A 19,643-nucleotide genomic window follows, 5' to 3' on the forward strand; every position below is an offset into this window, starting at 1 on the left:
TACTTCTAGTGAGGGGTATAAATATTTCTTCCACGCTTTGATCAAACAAGATCTCCTTTGATTCCATTTCTGTTAGATAAGATGAAGTCCATGGCTGATTTTTATGCTTTTAGGCTCTACGCAACTCTATTGTATCCACTCTACTTCAGACTCACATCTGCTTTTAGGTTGGCAGATAATCTTTTCGCTCTCATAATCCATTAGTGTGAGTTTAGTTGGCTCTCTTCTGGGACCCTGCTTCTTTACTTGTCTAAAACAATAACTTCATAACTAGCAGCTTCCGACAAACCAACTGTGACAGCATTAATGAAACGCTGCCCTTCAGTAACAGGTGTTTTATGAGACATGAGACAGCAAATGAAGCCTCAAAATAATTTGACTAAAAGGAACTTGCAATGGGAAATGTGCTGTATAAAATGCAAACAATGGGAATATTTGCATGACAGATCGCTTAGTAAAGACCAGTCTCCCAGCAGAAACACGTCAGCTCCAAGAGAATGTCCCCGGAGAACAGCAAACATGACTGATAAGGCATAAGATTTCATATCCATCTGGTGTAAGTACCGAGCATCAGCTGAAAAGGTTTTGAATGCAACCCACATGCCACAAAGCAGCCTTGATGTACTGTACCTGTATGGCAAAATGCCCCCACAATATATTATGAATATATAGAAGTCGAATTTGTCCTCACTAATCCTGAAATTAGCTCTGATAATGAGTCAGTGCTGGTTGGCGGCAAGGTCGAACCTCTTTGACCGTTAGATAATATAACAATGTGCATCACGGTGCTAATTCTGGTCTTTTCACAGTAGCATCTGTTTGTGCATGGTTACAGCTTTAATCCTGAAAAATCAATATAAGCACAGTGAGCCAAAAACTGCAATGTTCACTGTCCATAAAGAAATACATATTTAAAAGTAAATAGCAAAGTAGGGAACTGATTTCACTGTTCTCTGGTTTGCTGACAAAACAATCAAATGCTCAGTGGTAACTGCTGAGGTGGCAGAAATGAAAATATATTCTGCTTTGTCTTTTAAATGTCTCTTGGCAGACACATGTTAAAGAAAAAAGTCTGAGCCATAACAATGAAAAATAATTAGAAATTAGCTCTTTAAATTGAACAGAATAACTGAACGTTCCCCATTCCCCAATGCCCACTCCCCTCGCTTTGAGCCTACCGATTTCTATTTGTCCTCAGTCGGAAAGAAGAAATCTGCACTGCGCTCGAGCTTGTGAAAGCCTGCACATATTCAGACGCCCACGCAGAACCCAGCCTGAGAGAAAATAGGGGCAGCTGATTCAATGTGAGCTAATTCATTCAGTCACTGTATGTCCCCTGTCAAAGGCTGGTCCCCACAGGCCAGCGAAACATCTGGATGTGTCCCCTCCGCTCTGTCTGCATGGCTTTCATGTTGCTCTCATGGGACCCAGATCTTTCCTTGGTCTGCCAAGTCCGCCCTGTTTATTTTGCATTCAGAATTGACACTTTTCACCATGATTATGCAGGACTGAGTTGGTCAGTACCACTGGTATATAAATGAGGAACTGTATTTTTGTTCGGCTCTGTGGAAAAATAAACAGAAATGAAGAGCTGAAAAGATCATCATAAAGTGGAAGTGGAAGAGACTTCATGTCCACACACATTAGTCTTTCCTCTCCTGTACTCTATCTCGTCACATAACAGACCTCATGGACATAACTAACTGGGAAATCACAATAACCTGTGAGTGAAAATAAAGTCCTTTGCTGTGTTTACACCCTTTATTTAGATATTAAAGCAAAGGAGGAAATCAAGTTACAATAGATTAACCACATGATGCCCTCAGCTTATCCTAAATCATTCTGGTGGAGACCGTATACAATTAATTTATTTCCATATTCCAACATGAAAATAGTGTGAGTAATCCTCAGGGAGATTTAAACTAAGTGCAAGGGAAGGGCGGTAATCTTATAATCCTCTGTAATGTCGTGATGGTCTCTCCAAGCTTATCTAAACTAAACTAACTTTCCCAGAGGAATTCAATCACAGCTACAGAGGGACCATAAAGAGTAATGGGACTAATGCTCCATGTGCAATTCAACAATCTCATCTGCTGCAGCATATATACTGACAATCCCAATTAAATTAAGTCATATGCTGTCTTAATGGTGATCTATCAACACATTTTCAGATCAGATGAGTTTCATTCCAAACTTAAATATCTGCATGTAAAACTTGCAAAGCTATAGAAAAATTGTGTCCATGGTCACCAAAATGAACCTGATCTGAAAACGCAGATTCACCAACAAAATAAATACGTATTATAGCAATGTGTAAGAAACTACCACATCCACGATGCTTGTAACATCCTATTGGCTGACCAAAGCTGCAGCTGCAGCAGGGGGTGACTGGACTGGCTGAAGAAACTCTGAGGTAAAGACAGCTTCGGCGTACTCCTCCACAACGTCCTGAAACTCTGCTGCCACGTCAGCCAGAGCCTCAGACAGTAACTCGTCTGCCAGGCTGTGGGACAACAAGGAGCAGAGACATTAGAAATCATTCAGCAAAAACTTTCAATTTTAAAAGTCAAAGAAACCTATACAAAGTCAAATTTGATTGGAACATCTGAGAACTTGTTTAGCATCACAACAAGTGAAAAAAGATATATTACAATTAGATTTGCATGACAACTAACAGACAACATTTAATAGAAAGAGACACAATAAATGTGTACGTTATTTTAAAAAATGTCATTTGAGTTCACTTCCTGAGATTTCAAAGCACAATTTAAATCATCGGTTTTGTGTCATTATCTGCACAAATGCCAAAAGTACTGATTAAAGCAGGTTTTTCTTAACCAGTGTGTCTGTCTACTGACTTTCAGGGCTGGGCATGAAAAAATGTGTGCCTTGCCTCGAGAGGCACAAAATGAAGGAAAATAACTGAAAGGACTGGTGAGCTGGATGCAGCACCGAGCTACATTTCAGTGTTTTGATGATTATCTGGGTCAACACACACAAACTGAGGCAGGGGCATAGAGAGTAAGCGAAAATGGTGTACACTCTTACAAAGCCCCCAAAATGTCAAATCATTAGGCTGTAGGTACAACACAGCAATCAGAGTAATTGCATCTTGTTGAACTACCTGTACCTTTGAAGAGTCAATACAACAAGATTTTGCACTCAACTTTGGATACAGAGTAAAAAAAACAATGAAGAATCTACCATTATGCACTGGGAACAACCATTAGCAAATAAGAATAGTAATGTACTAAAAGCCATGTGAGCCTATATGTATGTGTTCTCTCTCCAAAAAAATTATTGGATGACTTCTCCTCATATCATATCCCTTATTTTGTTCCTAATTCAGAAAAGTACTGATCTATCTCTTGAAAACTTTGGTTGATTGATGTGGGACTGATAATGAGCCAGTGACACACTCAGTCAAGTCCCATGGGTCGGGACTGGGCAGCAGTTTTTTCAGCTCTGAGTTTATTTAAAAAAAATATAACTATATTTATTGAGCTATTTGTAATTCCCATGCAAATCTGTCAAAAAAAAAAAAAAGACTGGAAAATCATGGATTCAGTATGTTCACAAAGATGAGAAGCAGTCTTCTGTATTCTGCAATGCAGCAATTTAAGAATTCTCTGAAGAATGCAAATTTGTGAGTGGGAGAGAAGAAAAGCGATGAACACCAGAGAGACACTATGCAAACCATAAACTCTGCAGGATCCTCTCAGAGTGAGCTCTTCCATCTGTACATTATGTCCTTCAAACATGTCCAGGGACAAAACAGAGAGCAGGAAGGACACATTTTGCTGCAATGTAGCTCTGGTTACAAAAACTGAGCATGTGATACTGTTAATATGGAGAAGAAATACTTTTAGAAAAATTCAAAGATACAAAAATGACTACTGAATTTATTATTAGCACTGTTTACCTGCAGTTTCTGACAACCACAGGGTTGTTAGGAAACTTTTACTTGTTGCCTTCGATGTTAGTCTTTTACCTGTTTGCGACGGCCCAGGGGTTAAAGCTGCCGACGGCTTCGTGAGCCACAACACGCAGGTAGGCCTCGTAGTCTTCCCGGTACCGTTGAATGTTTCTCAGCATGCTGCCTGGCACAGAGATAACAGTCCCCCTGCTTTTCTCCACTGGGCCTGGGAATGTGGTGCTGTTTCTGGGCTGCTGCTTGTCTTGGGATGCCTCTTCTGTTAGGCTGCTCTCAGACAAAAAACTGTGTGGAAACACAAGGGGATGCTCATGTAGAGAAGCGAACAGGTAGATTTCTATGACACCTTTTCATTACCTTGATCATTCAGTGCTGTATGAAATGGGTAGAGGGCCTCTGAGGGCTACGGCTGTGAGGAAGAGGTAAACATCTTTATTGACGAGGGAGCCAGAATGGAGCGCAGCGCTGTGATTGACCAGAAATACTTGCTGTGCCCGATATGAAGCTGAGGATGATGAATTTAGGAAAGGTGTCAGAGCGCAGGCCGGCTCTCTCGTCTGCCCCTTGCTCAGAGGGAGTTGGGGCTCAGCTGGGCATTGCCATGGTCTGCCTTTATAATCCTCTCTGCTTGGACAAATCAGCCTGGCTCTTGCGACGGCGCTCTTGGTGCTATATTTAGTGTTGCAGCAGTTCCCAGAGCAAAGTGCCTCTCTATTGTGCTCCCCGGCCTCAGCTGAACTTGTTTCTGTTGTGACTGTGGGGGCTGCAAACCATGGGGTGGCCATAAATATCAAAGTACCAGCACAGTTAACTCTGCTTTCACTTCGAAATGGGTCGATTTACTGTCTGATGGGTATCTGAGGGCCAATGTGGCGAAAGCAACAATACAGCACCCTGCAAACTGCCTGTTTATAAAGTCAGAATAGCACCCACGCTTTTTTCTTCCATATTCAGAAATGAACAGGAACCAACTTGGCTTTTCTGTCAACAAAAATCACTCAGACATTTTGGCACAAAAGATGTTCTCCAAGGGCAAGATTAATCTGGCATATTTATCTGTTAAAAGGTGATGTGAATAATAAAAATCCTAGAATCCTAGAATAGAAATGGTACAAAGTGTTAGTTGTGTATTCTTACACTCTTCTGCCCTATAAAGCTCAGTGAAAGGGCTTTAAGACAATGAACAACTGTAGATGACATTTATAGGGAATATTTCAGTAAATCTCTGTGCTCACAAAGGTGTGTGTTTCTGTGTGGGCAGTGATTGACAGGGGACCACAAATTTGATGGTTGAATTACTAAAAAAAACATCCTTTATCCATCACGCCTCAGTTCACTTCACTTCATCCACCTACAGCGTGACCTGTACCAAAACCAAAACAGATGAGCAGCATTAGCTATTAACAAAATCACCTCAAGTGGCTTTCAAGTTTGTCCTCACATTTCTCTACAAAATCTCCAGTCGCATATCGCCCGGGAAACAGAACAGACGACCTGGCAAAGGATGGCGCCGTATGCGATATATCAAAAGGGACGCAGGGAATGTAGACCCGGGATCAGGAGGTGATTCAAGCAAGATTCACATTAGTCTTAGTGAGCTTTTGACAACAGCGGGAAAGATAAGAAGCACATAGGACAAATAGTGTGAAGGAAATGTTCTTGTTTACTCATAAACGATTAATATTCCAAAAAAGCAGTCTCTTGAATTTGAAACAATCAGGCCACAATGGGGCCATTATGAGTAAAAGGTCTTGAGCCAAGCTGTGCATCACAGCTCTCGGCTTGTTTGAAATACTTGGAGCAGAAAAATAAATACATTTTAAAAAATGCATAAAAGGTAGCGCATGTTGTTGCTCTGTAGGCTTTCATCTTTTCATTGACTGGCTTGACCTGCTGATGAAGCCTTGATGAGTCAGTCAACATTAGCCGAGAGGGTTGGGTGGGGAGGGGGATAAGAGTCTGTGTCCCGGCTCCTCACCATGGATACATAGATCTGCTTTATTTATTTATTTTCCCCCCCCGCAAATCAGCAGAGAGTAATTATTTTGAAAATTGCATTCCCCCATCAGCCCCTCTCCCTTCTCCATGCCACTATAAGCACAACATAAGCGCAAAATCTGGAAAGCTATAACCAACAACAGCCTGCCGGTGTCCCTCAGTCGTCAAGCTCAAACCCAATCAAAGAAGCCTCCAGTGAAGTAGAGGCACGCTGAGAAATATCTGCAGTGTCACTGCCACATCATTTTCTTTTCTCTTGTTTTTTTTTTTTGGCAAGAATAAACATCCACAGGGCCCCGGTATTGCCCCTGTATTGCCCCTGTATGCTTGGCCCAACAGATGCAGCTTCAGGCTCAGCAGCTTAGTCTCCGCATCCTTGCTAATGAACCAGCCCTACACCAAACTGAAGAAGGAGGTGAACAGCTTTGTGTTGAATGACATGTCAGTTGGCATAATTGCAAAGGGTCTGTGGGAATCTCTTTTCTTATAATTATGAGAAAAACATGATTAAATCCTTTTCAATAAGAATTCAAGCACGGTAATTATTTTTCCACATAATGATCATTACATGAAACAAAAACAGCCAGTTAAATGGCATGGCCCTGGATACTGGATCACTACGCCCAAGATGCCCACAGGCTGAAAACAAGACTGACAACAGACTAACAACAATATCTCAAAGTCATGGCTAGTTTGCCATAAACTATGTTGTGCACAATCAAGACCCCAACAGGAAGGAAACTATTGATTTGGTTACCACTTGACCTTTTCTCTAGCTCCACCATCAGGCCTTCATTTCCCATTTTTTTTTTTTTTTTTTTTTTACAGTCGCTTATTTTCTAGTTGGTATGTATACTTGGTTCAAACAAACGCTGCTGGTTTTATGCTTTTGCTTGTTACATCATTCTCTAGATAATAATGTCTTACTTTAATTGAAAAAGTTTGTGTATATTTAAGATATATTTATTTTAAGTTACTCATTAATGTTAAAAGAATTTTGTTATTAAAGGCCATCTTTTATAGTTTTAATGTAATTTACATTAAATTTCCACTGAATTCCACTGTTTTGCAGAATGCTGCATGGATGTCTGCACAGTGTTATGTTTTCAGGGGTGGTGAGGCCTGTGATGGTGGGGCCCTGATGCAATATCTTTTCATGGGGCTCAAAATCTCTGGCAGCGCCCCTGGATGTGTCCCTCTGGGCTGAGAAATGTGGGTTATAAACAACTAATGAGGGCTGAAAAAATAAACATCACTTCTTCATGCAGCTGTTCCAAACCACCCAAATTTAACACTTGCAGAATCAACACTGACAGAGGATTAACACAGTCCCACACCAAAACAAAAACAAACTGCCTTTTCAGGCTATTACCTTCCATACTGTAGGAACTGATGCAAGTGGTCTCTTAATCGTTTGCCGAATAAGCAACACGAAAGTTGAATTTTAATCAGTGGTATGGTAGGCTTTACGCTGGTCCCTTCACACAAGTATTGATTATCTGAATTGTTGGCAGGTATACAGATATCTGGGCTGAACTGAAGCTGGCTGCAGTTTTGAATATCTACTGAGACTAAAGCGTTCATCAAAATAACGTTTCTCATTATCTAGAGAATTCTGCTCCTTAATGTGGTCACTGTGTTGACTAGTTACTCTCTGACATCAAAGTGAGGCATTATCATTAAATCTATTGTTATTACTCTATTGTTTTCTTTCATGATTTGTTCATTTCAGTGTAGGAGGTGAACAGTTAGCTTTAGCTGTGCACTAACACAGCTCATTTCCTCAGGCAGCAGATGGACACTAATGTCATTTCACAATTATCTGAAGGACTACTGTGAAACTCAGATCCTATTACTCCCTGTTAAAGACCTACACATTCTGACATGTCCTAAATGAAGGGGTATTAAATCAACAGGATCTGTTTGTTGTAGACTGCAACAAGTTTAGGTTAGGTTGGTGATAACGGTTAATGTGGTTGCTGGTATATTATGTGTGTTTTTCTTAAGTATTGCTTACACAACAGACTGCTATGAAAACTTTTCTTCAATTCATTTCCTCTGTTATGTGCTGTAAAATGTGTCACCTGGGTGGATTTAGCCGGCAACACTCCAACACAGGTAGCCCACTCTTACAGCTCAGGTCAGTTTACAAAGCAACTTCCTGGCCCCAAAAGACAGCTCTATAAAACAATGTGCCCAATAAACACAGTTTCTCTTTCTACCTCGCACCAAATGACTCCCTAACCCCGAACTTTATTACTTCTTAGGGGACTGAGCACTGTGGAAAGAGGGCTGTTATCCGTCTGCAGCAGCACTTACAAAAGGTTTCTACTTGCATCTTGTCATGGGCCATGGTAAAAAAAAAAAAGACTCCACAGATTCACTAACCATGACAAGTGTAATCTTCATTGGCATAATCTTTTTTCATATACAATTACTGTATTTAATTGTGCGGACATGAAGCAATTCCCTTTGTCACTTGGCTATTAAATTTGGCTACAAAAATTTAAATCAAATGTGAAAATTAATTTTATTCCAGACTAAAGTACTTAACCCTCCGAGCAGCCAGCAAGTAACTACTGAATTGGCTGGGTCTTCATTTAGAGAGGGGAGGAGATGGATAATGTATTGGAATCAATGTTAATAATTTTCTGAATGAGAATGAGTACAATTACTGAGCGCCAAGCAATCTTGGGGTCGCAAATTACAATACAGACATGTTTAACATACATAACCGTCATCAGTACTGCTGTTTTACGGTCTTATTATTGTAATAGAAACGCTGAGGAGCATCTAGTGGAATAGAGATTCTGTGATGGCATGATGCGTGAGTCAGCAGACAGCAAAGCTACCCACTCCTCCGTGCTGCTGAATTTGTCTGTCAACATCAATGTACCGACGGAAACCAACAGTCGTTACTCTGACTAAGGCCAAGAAATCTCAGATGAACCCATTAAAAACATCAACCAGAATAAATATCAACCTCTTCTCATAAAAAGCAGACGAGTGCCGAAACACTAAGCTCATTCTTTAATTAGTTAATTAGATGATTTTAATAGGAAACTCTCGGTTTTGTGGTGTTAGTCAACCACGCTTACACTTTATGCAATCTATGCACTTTTCTCTACTTTAACATTTCCCTTATTAGAATTTATCTTTTGACAAGCCTTTGATAATTGTTTTGGGTTCCATACACACATTCATCTTCTGTGTTCTATATTTCTAATTAATTTAGATAAACTTGTAGAGATTATTTTTCACTTTAAAAGTATTTTTTCTATCGATAGGTCAGAAATCCTAATTACATCCACTGCGATTCAAAAAGTTAAGGAAACATAAAAAGATCCAATGAGGTGCCAATGCTTTTTAAAGGCACTGTAATTTGGACTGAGGATGAAAGCAATGCAGGCATGTGTCTCTGTTTTATCCTACGAAAATTCAGGAAGTTTCAGAACAAACGGCCTGGCAGTGACTTTGCCCCTATTAAGACAATGTAAGGTTGGATTCCTCTGAAAAATGTAATGCAAACAACACCTCTTCAACATATAATAGTTCACTTCCAAGTGCCTGTGTTCTGTTTGTCAAAAAGCAGAGCTATTACTTGATGGATGTGTCAAGAAGACAGTTGAAGATGAGTCACTGCCACAGAGGATCTCAGGGCAAAGTTTCCATTGAGGGAACTGAACCTAAGGCACTCCAAGTCTGACTGGCTTTAATTTGCTAATGGCCATTGTGTGAAGTTAGAAGCAACATCCTGCTGGCTTGTCTGTGTCAACAACTTCCAGCCCTTCTACTCTCTTTTCTCTTCCTTCCAAGTTCCTCATTAATTTAAGCAGTAAAGCAGCTGCAGCCAAAGCCCTGGGCAGTAGAGGGTCTCTCTGTGGAGTCTGCTGCCAGAGTCAGGAATAGACTCTGCCCTGGGTACGGTAGCCACCAAGTGAGTTTTGTGGGATGAGTAAGGCTTCCCGGTGGGAGAGCGATCATAAGGCAACGACACGTCATGAGGAAAAAGCACAGTAACTGGGAATCATTGGAAAAACATTAACCACTTTACTTTTCACTGAGTCTAGAGGTCTAATTAGGTGAACAGTGAATGGCTTCCTGTGGATGCTGCTGCTGCTGCTCTTAGTTTCATAGTACAACCACAGGAAGTCTTTAACTGCAATTCGATACATTTTATTGTTCCCATAAAAGGTGACCTTAGACTTTCCAAGCAATCATAGTTTACCACTGCTGTATTTATATTTTTGAAAGAGGGTTATATCACAATTCTATGCAATCACCTGTATTGTGCAGGAGCAATGATGGCCGATGACAGAGGCTAAGACCTCTTATTTCAGCTCAAAAGATTGGAAAGGAAGTTACATAGGTCAAACCTTTACAACGCACTTCAGTTAATATTCTGGGAACACTCCAAAATTTCCTTACTGCTTCTTTAAGATGAATAAAATAGCACGGAAAAGAGCCATCGGCAAAAGATAAGACAGAGAAATTATTTGAGTGTAATAAAGGGTAAAGGACAGAGTAACCCACCCAGTCTCCACGGGTTTTTCTAGGACAATATCAGCTGCAGAGGTCTGTTTCAGCACTGGCCTGGTAAGCCTAATTGGCTGAGGAGAGGCTGGCCTGGAGCCCAGAGCTTGGCACTGGGGTTCTGGGAAGAACAGAGAGGAAGGGGCAGTGGTAGTGTGTGTCGAGAGAGATGGGGTGGAGCAGGGTACAGATGGACAGACGGTGGAAAAAACAAGAAGAGCATACAATCAGAATGACAAGTATTGACCTACTCTTGTCAGTTGTAGCACTGTCTCCACCTACAGGAGACATCAGGGAAATAATTCCTCTAAATGCAGTTACAGAGGATAAATAGGAGGGTTGAATGTAATGTTTGTGCTCATACCATTTTTTTTTTTTTTTTTACCTGCTGGTCCTGGTCGGTCCCAGTAAAGAGGGTCGGAATAGGTGATAGAAGCAAACCGTCTCCTTACTTCCTCCTGATCCCTCTGCTCAGGCACACAGAGAAACTAATTTTATAAACATACTTTCCACCTGCCAATAGGGAGCCATGTCAGACAAACTGAACATCATAATCAAGTCTAGACCCCACATCAGTAAGCAACTCCAGACCAGAGCTGTCCTAACAACTCACTATTAATAACAAACCGATCGCTGGTGACCTTTCAGGTTCCACGGCGACCTTTTGTTGGTGGGCCTTTCTGTAGCGCAGCTCTCACCTGTATCTCCTCCATACGAAGCAGCATACTCTCCAGGGTGGGGGCCTGAAGCCTACGCTGGGCCATGCCCTCCAACTGTCCGTCTGCCTCAGCTGCCCACGCTGCCTGTGCAGTGTCCTCCAACAGATCTTCCAGCAGTGCCTCACTCAGCTGCTCAGCAGTCTCTGCTGCCTGTGGAGGACAACATGCACAAAAACACAATAAACATAATGAACTATATAAGCTGACTATTATGCTTAATTGTATAATTAAGTGAGTTCGAGTTCTTCTAATTTTGGCCATGTTACCAAATTCAAACTTTATTCAATAGCAAGGCCACCTGTCCTCTCTCTTGTGAATTATTGGCAACAGCAGCATAGCCCACCCTCTCTGCAGCCTGCTCAGACAGCCGATTTCTCAGTGAGGAGCTGATCCTGTTCCTGGACTCGCCAATCTGCTGAGGTACACAGAGAAAAACAAACGCAGCTCCATCAATCTAAAGCAATCATCATTTACTCCCACTTAGTCCATAAAAAATCAGGCAAATCTGAGGGTCGATCCAGGTTTTGTTTTGTTTTAAGGAAAAATAAGTGTATTGATTGCCTCCTCCCACCTCTTTGGGTGAAATAAAAAGACAGGAAAATATGGCACTATGCAGACAAGACACACTGCATCTTGTTACCTGTGCTTCATTCAGTAGGGGCTGAATTCTCTCCCTGGCCTTCTGCTCAGCTCTCTCAGCCCACTGAGTTGGCGAGACCACTTCAGACCTGAAAACCAAAACACACCCACATCGCAAGCTGTCACAGAAGTTCTTCTGAGGCTGATAGATTTAACTTTAATATACTAAATGAGATTTATTTACTCCTCCCTGATGACAATATTAAAACATGATACTAAGAAATGTATTATATTGGTCAAACTTGGCAGATGAAAAAGTGACAGATGTCAAACTAAAATTTAAGACCAATTTTTTTTTTGACCCATAAGAAAAGTTTAAATTACAATTTTCAAATGACTATCCCTTTTTGAATCTATTAAGTAACTGTTATGTCATGTATGATTGATAATCAAGCCTAATGGGCTTCACAAAAAATGGTATCTGCACAACGACAAACCTTAAGAACACTGCAGCGTCAAATGTGTAAAAATGCTAAAAAACTGAACGGCCTATGAACATTACAGACACTATATACAGCGTGTTGTCGGCAACCTATGCTCTGGTCATGCTGTGTTTTGTTGCTGCTGGCCTTGCTGATCTAAACTGTCCAATGACTAATTAGAAAATGTGTGGTGATCTATAGGAACATATGTTCCCTGTTGCTGAGGGAATGTTGCTGCAATCACACCCTGCATTGTTTTCTGTTCTATTGTTTGTAGGTAATTATGTTGATGTTGTAATTCCCAGTGTGTTCATTAAATTCTGGGGCCTGGTGCATTGAGCTGTACGGTAGATTATTGTGTGGATTACCACTTTGGCTTGGCAGCAAAATTTATGTGTTTTTTTTTTTTAAGTGGCATTACTGCTGGGAAATGTTTCTTCTTTCTAAATAACCTAAACAGCTAATGTTTGTACAGGAGAATGTACATGCACATGCATATATTATCAGAATTATTGTTGTGTTGTATGTGTATTGTATAATGATTAGGGGCCTCTGAAGACAGTTATAACCCCTTCTACCAATATACCCATCCTGTCCGTATCAAGCTTCGTTTAATTTGTCTCACTAGGCAGGAATTTTAGGTATGATTTAAATTTGGTCAACTGCTTTAATTGTGCATTTATACTATAGTTTGGTATTTATTGTCAGTGCCTATAGAGGTTGCGCTTTGGGTACAAATGGAATCAAAAAATTATCTGATATTTAGCTGGATCAATATCTAGCAACTGCAGCAGCATTAGGAGCTTCAACTTCCCTCAGATCCTTTAAGTCTACTAAAACTGTTCATATATTACTACTGTACCTCAATCTCTGAATGCGTTCAGCCTCCTCTTTACTCAGCTGGTTGAGCTCTTTCAGTCTCTGCATCGTCATCTTATCCAGCCAGGCTTTCCTGTACCAAGTCAGTCATCATCAAATGAAGCAAAATCCAAGCTCAATTAAGCATTTCACTAACTTAAAATCCTCATCTCCAAAAGCAGCCTGACACTGATTAATTGGAAAGCACAATTGTTGTAATTAAGATTTGATTAAACAGAGACATATGTGGAATACTCAATCAATGAGGCGCTTATAATCACTAGAAACAGGCCAACTATTAATCACTCATAAAGAGAAATGGCCTCAATCTAGAAAGCACCTAGATTAATTTATTGGAAAGAATTAACTTTGAATTACAATCAGAGTATTGCCTGTGGCTGTCAGCGAGTGGGGTCTGACATAGAGGTTAGAAATAAGTCACTGAATACAGATGGAGGACTCATTTACATTCCTTTCCCCTAGATTTCATCGGTTCCACTTTTTTTCTCTTTTGCTAAAACAAATGTGTGAAGCAGAAATAATAAAAATGTCACAATGACTACTTGGAGAAATGATAAGTAGAAGAGTATAAAATTAGGGGGGGAAAAAAGGAGGTGGGCTTCACCTTAATGCTTCATTCTGAGCTTGCTTCTTCTTTTCTGAGTTTAGGACCAGCTCTGCTCCAAAACCACCAGCAGCCTTCTGATTTGGAGGGCTTGTTGAGGGCTTCACTGGTGAGAAGAGACATCGAGGCTCTGGTCTCGCCCTTTGAGGAGATCTACTGAGATAGTAGCAGAGGAATGAAAGAATAATAAACACAGGCACAGGCAGTCATACTTTATTAGGACAAGTCAGAAGAGATGGTGGGGGAAATGAGCAGGAGGAATATGGAGAAGAAGAATCATGGAAAGGTAAAGAGAAAGACATTTTTACATAAGAAACGTTGCAATGTCTTTGACACTTTGGTCTCTCGCTCTAGCTTGTCTAAGCATAAATTCACAATGCATTAATGAGCAGATCAATACATACTGATTCCTACTGGATGCAAACAGCTACCCTGAGATTATAGTTTCAGATATTACAACAGTATAACCTTAGGTATGTAATGATATTAATCATCTAGAGTGAGTTGAGGATGACTGAGAGTAAATGCATCGGTGAACAATAATAGGTGATGACTTTAAAAATCCGATGTGTCATCAGCTGCACAGAGAGATAAAAGGCTCACCGCTGTGGAGGAGGAGAGTGAGGGGATGTAGGTATCCAGGGCACAGAGTGCTCTTTTTGAGGGAGCTCGTTCACTCTGAGCCGAGAGGAGACTGTGGGCTGCTGGAAGCCTGCACCGCCCATCTGGTTACACTACGAAAATAAAATCACAAAATTTACATTTTTCACATGGTCACTTGGTTTTCACCCCTGACACACGTGACTCTTCAGCAACAGAACCCAAATCACACTGCTGAGAATATAATATAAGGCACTTATTGTGTGTTTTAACATATTCACTTCAGTATTGAATTTTGAAGAAGTCAAGCCAACACCTCCATTATAATGTCAGCCTTTCTTCTCTCGGAGTGCAGTCCTTTTCTGTAGGTGGTGTTTGTCTGAGGTCGTCCCTGGAGCTCTCTCAGCTCCCTCTGCTGGGCGAGGCTCTGTAAGCCGGCCCTCAGCACCTCTCTTCTGTTCATGGGCTGGGTAGAAGCAGTTTTGGGCTTCTGTGGGGCCATTCTCCTACCTGTAGTCACAAATGAAAAATTACATCTTTGAACGGTTTTCATCTTAACTGAACCAATCCTACTTAAACAGAAGTTTAGGAATAGCTACAGTAACAGACTACACTCTTTTTTTCCCCTATTAAAGACAAGTGGAAACTGGGAGGACTACACGCCACCACCAATTAAGACAATTAGCAAGCAGTCTTGACAACCATTTGAATCCCTACGCACTGCCAGATAAGTGGCATGGGGACTTATGTAAAACAGCAAAGATGTTTGTTTCCAGGGAGATTTAAGCTCATTGTAGATGTTTGTGTCATCTATTCCACTGGGTGTCTCTCAGCCCAATCAGAGCCAGCAGGAGTTAACTGCTCTTAAGACTAAGCAGCAGGGGACTGGAGGCCAGAGTTCTGCGCCTCAGATCCTGTTTTTCTTCACATCTTTATGGCTCCGTATCAGTTGTCAGCCTGCATGCAGTCATTTAAGCACAGTAGGGGGCCCGAACACAACCGCACAAAAGTCCTTAGGTGACTTTCATATACACAGGAGACTAAACAGTTGGTTCTTCATCAAAAAGCATGCACACGGTTTTCAGCAAATGGGCCGTTGCCTTTCACAGGAAATTATGAAGGAAAATACTGTATTTATAAAAGAATCACAAAGAGAGAAATTGTATTAATATTTACTGTTGCTCAAGGTTAAAAATTGGAGACAGAGTAGAAAATTATTTGTAAAGTTACACATGCACAAACAGCTAACTAAAAAGAAGAATAAACGTTTCCACATGCAAACAAACACTCACCACGGACACCTCTTTTGGGATTTGCGGGTTTGCGAGGTCCTTGAACAGCTGAGGTCCTGGGATCCTTGAGCACACTAGGTGACATGCTGCGATGAGGAGACTTCCTGTGTGGAGGGAATGTTTGGGCTTGCATTTTTTCGAGCATCTCTTGTTTACTGAGGGCAGAATCCAAAGTCTAATAAAAACAGAGAGACAAGACAAAAAAATTGATTACTCACTTAAAAAACTGCCCTTCATAAAATAAGCTGTGCATTTACATTGTTAACATAAGAAAGAAAATCATTCATAACAGATATACTACGCACCCTAGGCCAAATGCAGTGTAGTCATAGAGTGTAAAGATGATATGAAACCAGTGAAGAAAATGCTGACTCACAGCTTTAATTTTTTTACATCAATATCAAATTCATACTGCAGGAACTGTAAACCCTTATAAACATAATCTCACAATTTTGGAGGACAGAAAGAAATTAGAAAGGATGACTTAGATGTAAATTTTGTCATCTTATTTTTCAAAGTTGGTCATCCACAGCCATTAGTCTGTGAGTCACGGACAGCAGCAGACACTTAGTATTTTCCCTTGTAATGCCAACTCTAAGACAATGTCCTAAAACTGGGGGACAGTGTATAAGGAGTACTTGTTACATTTCAAAATCTACTGTGCTGGAGCTCGAGCCAATGCAATGAAAAAACATTTAACACTGCAAATACTTTCTGAATGCACCTTATGCATCTCACCTCTAGTTTCTGCAGGATGTCGAGGGCCGTCTCAGGCACAGCTGAACCCTCGTCCACTTCGACCTTTGCTGAACACAAAGAGAGCTGGCGAATCAGCTGGCCCAGCTCTTTGTAGTGAGGAGGTACCTTGCTATGAGACAGATCTGAAAGCTGGTGGATGACAACTTGTAAAGCCCTGAGTGCTCCACGGTGGGCAGCCGCAAGCCTGTTTATTGCAGTGGACTGAAAGTAGAACAGATAGTAAATCAGTTTACCTTAGAGTAAAGTATATCTTAATTATTCTATTAAATAAACATTTTAAAATGTGGTAAAAATACTGCCACATAAAACTGTTATTTAAACATCATGACTTGTTACTGATTTGAGACGGGGAAAAAAAAAGCTTTTTTTAGATTAACGCCTGTTATATAACCAAATAAAACTAATGCAAGTCTGGTTTCAGACCACTCACTGGGGCATTTGGACAAATATGTGACCTGTAGAACATGTATGTTTTGAAGGAAAGTAATTTTACTTATTGATTTCAATGCCTTATCATTATAAACAAATAAATACACAGTCTCAGCTCTACGTGAAAGTACATTGGTGACAATGCTGATGACATACCTTTTTGGTGTCCCACATTTTCTGGCTTCGTAGTTTCTCTATATCTTCTTGTATCTCTTTTACCTATTCAATATAAATTTAGTAGGACAGTGTTCACAGAAGTGGAGCAAATAAAAGCCAAGGTGAAAAGTGAAGGTTTATTTTTCAAATACGTTTGCCCCAGATTTACATTACCTGTTGCTGGAGAACATAGATGACACGTGCTGAGCGGGCTGCCTGCTTCTGTCTGCGCATCTCCAACTTGTTTCGCTCTTCAGGCTCCAGTGGCTTGTCCATTTTTTCCCCTGTTGCTTAAATCCGAGCATTCATTATTATTCATCACTATGTGTCAAACATAAATCCATATGATATATGACAATATAACAAGGGCCTAAAGTAACAAGCTTTTGTTACTTTTGTGTCTTACCTCTGTTGGCCAGCTCTTCTACTTTCTGAATATAAACTTCTAGTTCATTTTGCAGCTTGTGGATTTCCTGGCTTAAAGGAGCCTGTTTGCCTCCTTCCAACTGCCTTGGGCCTGGATCTCTGGTTGGCGGTGACTGACCAGCCCGAGGCAGTGGACGCTTATGGGATGTTTGTTTTGCTGCAAGATGGGCTGATTTCTCTTTTGGACTGGAGGCCTTTAACTTTGCCTTATTTGGAGTGGCTGCAAGCTCCTATAGAGAGAGAAGGAGTCAGGATGGTCAAAGACTGAACAAAACTGCGCTAAGTCCTAGGACATAAGCAAGTAAACGATAAATAGGCAGTCTTTAGAGTCCCAGAGATAGTCAATTACAAACTATGAGCCATTAATCTACACCAATTACCTGAAGCAGTTCTGCATCACTTGTTTCAAGGAGGGAGGCCTCTTGAGAAGGTTTGGCAGGAGATTTTATCAGTGACTCAAGGCGCCTTCGTCTCAGATCTCGCTTTGCTAGCTTAACAGCAGCCTGCAGACTGTCCTCAGATAGCGCGGTGAAGTTGATGGAACTCCTGCTGCTGCCCATAGTCTCACGCTCCTCTGACATCGGCAGCAGCTTCTCAATCACAATGGGGGCTGGCGGGCGTACATGGCTGGCACGGTTGCTGGTGCTTGCAGGGATGGCTTCATTGAACAATAACTACAGCATGTAAAACACCAGTCAGTCTTAACCAATCTTGTGTGTGATATAAACAACCATTGTGTTATCCAGTTATGCTTTTCACACCACTTTCTCATCAAGTATTTCTGTCATTTCGGGCTGAAACTAACAGTTACCTTAATTATCATATAATCTACTGTTTCCATGATTAACCAGTTGATCCTTTGGTCTATAAAAAAAAAAAAACACGATTAAAAAATACCCTTCAAAACATCTCGGACTCCAAGGTGACATCCTCAAATGTCTTATTTTGCCCAAAATATTCTATTTGCGACAATGTAAGACCAAGAAAAGAAACCAATTCTCACAGTTAAGAGCCTTGAACCATCGAATGTTTTGCATTTCTTGCTTTAAAAATCACTTATAATTATTCCGTTCTCATAATAGTAGGGACAGCTCTACTCTCATTTACCTCATTAGAACTCAGTTTTGCTCAATTAGCAAAACCCAGTGCAAATTAATGTGAACAGCCCAACAATAAATCCTACCTTTATTATACTGCCGTTTAAACTGCTTAAAGAGGTGTTCATGCAACTTTATGGTCATTTTGGGAGCTGTGCTGTGCAATACTGTGGAAAAAAATGGTGCCATAGTGAGAGGTGTTTCTAATATCTAGTCTATCTTCACTGAAGTTGTGGGACAAATTGTTAGAAATAAATATTAGCACAACGCAATACAACAGCACCACACATCACAGTCCATTAAAAGACAGTATAACGTTAGTTTAATCAACACCTCTCTAAGACAGTTTTAACATAAAGGTAGCTTTATTACTTTCATGATTGTATGATTTGTTGCAGGTTTGTTGTGTCAGACTGAACTGAATTTAATTGGTTTTCAAAATAAACTGTGTTCTTGGGTACACAGGTTGCATGAGCTATTTATAATGAAAACACCGTTGAATATTGACAGGTTTTAGGCACTTCTTCCACTGTTGTTTACCTTGGTTTGGGACATCTCGGTGGTTAAATCGCTGCGGTGTCGGGCTGAACCTAAAACAACCGAGTCTCTCCTCTGATTTTCCTGTCCTACGGAAATCGTGGGACCATTCTGAAAGACCTGTGCAGTAATTACGATAAAAACTACCCCCAAGTTCTGTCAAACTAACAGTTAATTAACAATAAAAATACATCTGTAATGCAAATCAGAGTTAGCATTAGCAAGCTAACCCGGCTTTTGCATTGAAGTTTGCCAACATCAAGTTAATCCTAAAATCTTCCATTCCACCATTTCTATTTCGCTTACACCTACTTTTTTTCAGTTTGTGTGAAGATTACAAATTAGCTACGCACACAGCTTCGCTAACTGTACGTTAGCTGAAGAACAGCACATGTTTAACGTTTTAAATTTTAGACCAAGTTTGACAACAATTTGAACCGCCGCCATGACAACAACAGAAAGCAACGAGACGGAAGTAGCTTTTAAGGGTGCGTTCAGGTCACATCATAAAACGGTTAATAAGAGCATCGAAATGGGAAAAACTAACTCTAATTCAGAGTCGGAGATGTCGGGAATTTCTGACGTCCCACTTAGTGAAAAAAATTGGAAGAATGGCTCT

At 40.6% G+C, this 19,643-nt stretch overlaps 1 protein-coding gene across 6 annotated transcripts; it reads right to left on the reverse strand.

Moving 5' to 3' along the window:
- Positions 1-1,747: 1,747 nt before the first annotated feature.
- On the reverse strand, positions 1,748-19,472 carry kiaa0753 (KIAA0753 ortholog). Of its 6 annotated transcripts, none has more exons than XM_041045501.1 (19): positions 19,028-19,472; positions 18,202-18,254; positions 17,771-18,064; positions 17,371-17,620; positions 17,139-17,248; positions 16,965-17,027; positions 16,359-16,580; positions 15,621-15,795; positions 14,645-14,838; positions 14,332-14,462; positions 13,729-13,884; positions 13,108-13,197; positions 11,825-11,912; positions 11,528-11,599; positions 11,164-11,334; positions 10,830-10,932; positions 10,466-10,586; positions 3,992-4,219; positions 1,748-2,503 (listed from the first exon to the last, which is right to left on the reverse strand). In XM_041045501.1, the coding sequence occupies exons 2-19, from the start codon at positions 18,229-18,231 to the stop codon at positions 2,350-2,352; spliced, it is 2,652 nt and encodes an 883-aa protein (XP_040901435.1). In that variant the 5' UTR covers positions 18,232-18,254; positions 19,028-19,472; the 3' UTR covers positions 1,748-2,349. The 6 variants fall into 6 exon arrangements, with proteins under 6 accessions (XP_040901435.1, XP_040901433.1, XP_040901434.1 ...); XM_041045499.1 differs by having other exon boundaries at positions 13,729-13,881; positions 17,139-17,254; XM_041045500.1 differs by having other exon boundaries at positions 11,528-11,596; positions 17,139-17,254.
- Positions 19,473-19,643: the final 171 nt, after the last annotated feature.

The sequence above is a fragment of the Toxotes jaculatrix genome, chromosome 9 (assembly GCF_017976425.1).
Source record: "Toxotes jaculatrix isolate fToxJac2 chromosome 9, fToxJac2.pri, whole genome shotgun sequence".
Taxonomy (NCBI): Eukaryota; Metazoa; Chordata; class Actinopteri; family Toxotidae; genus Toxotes; species Toxotes jaculatrix.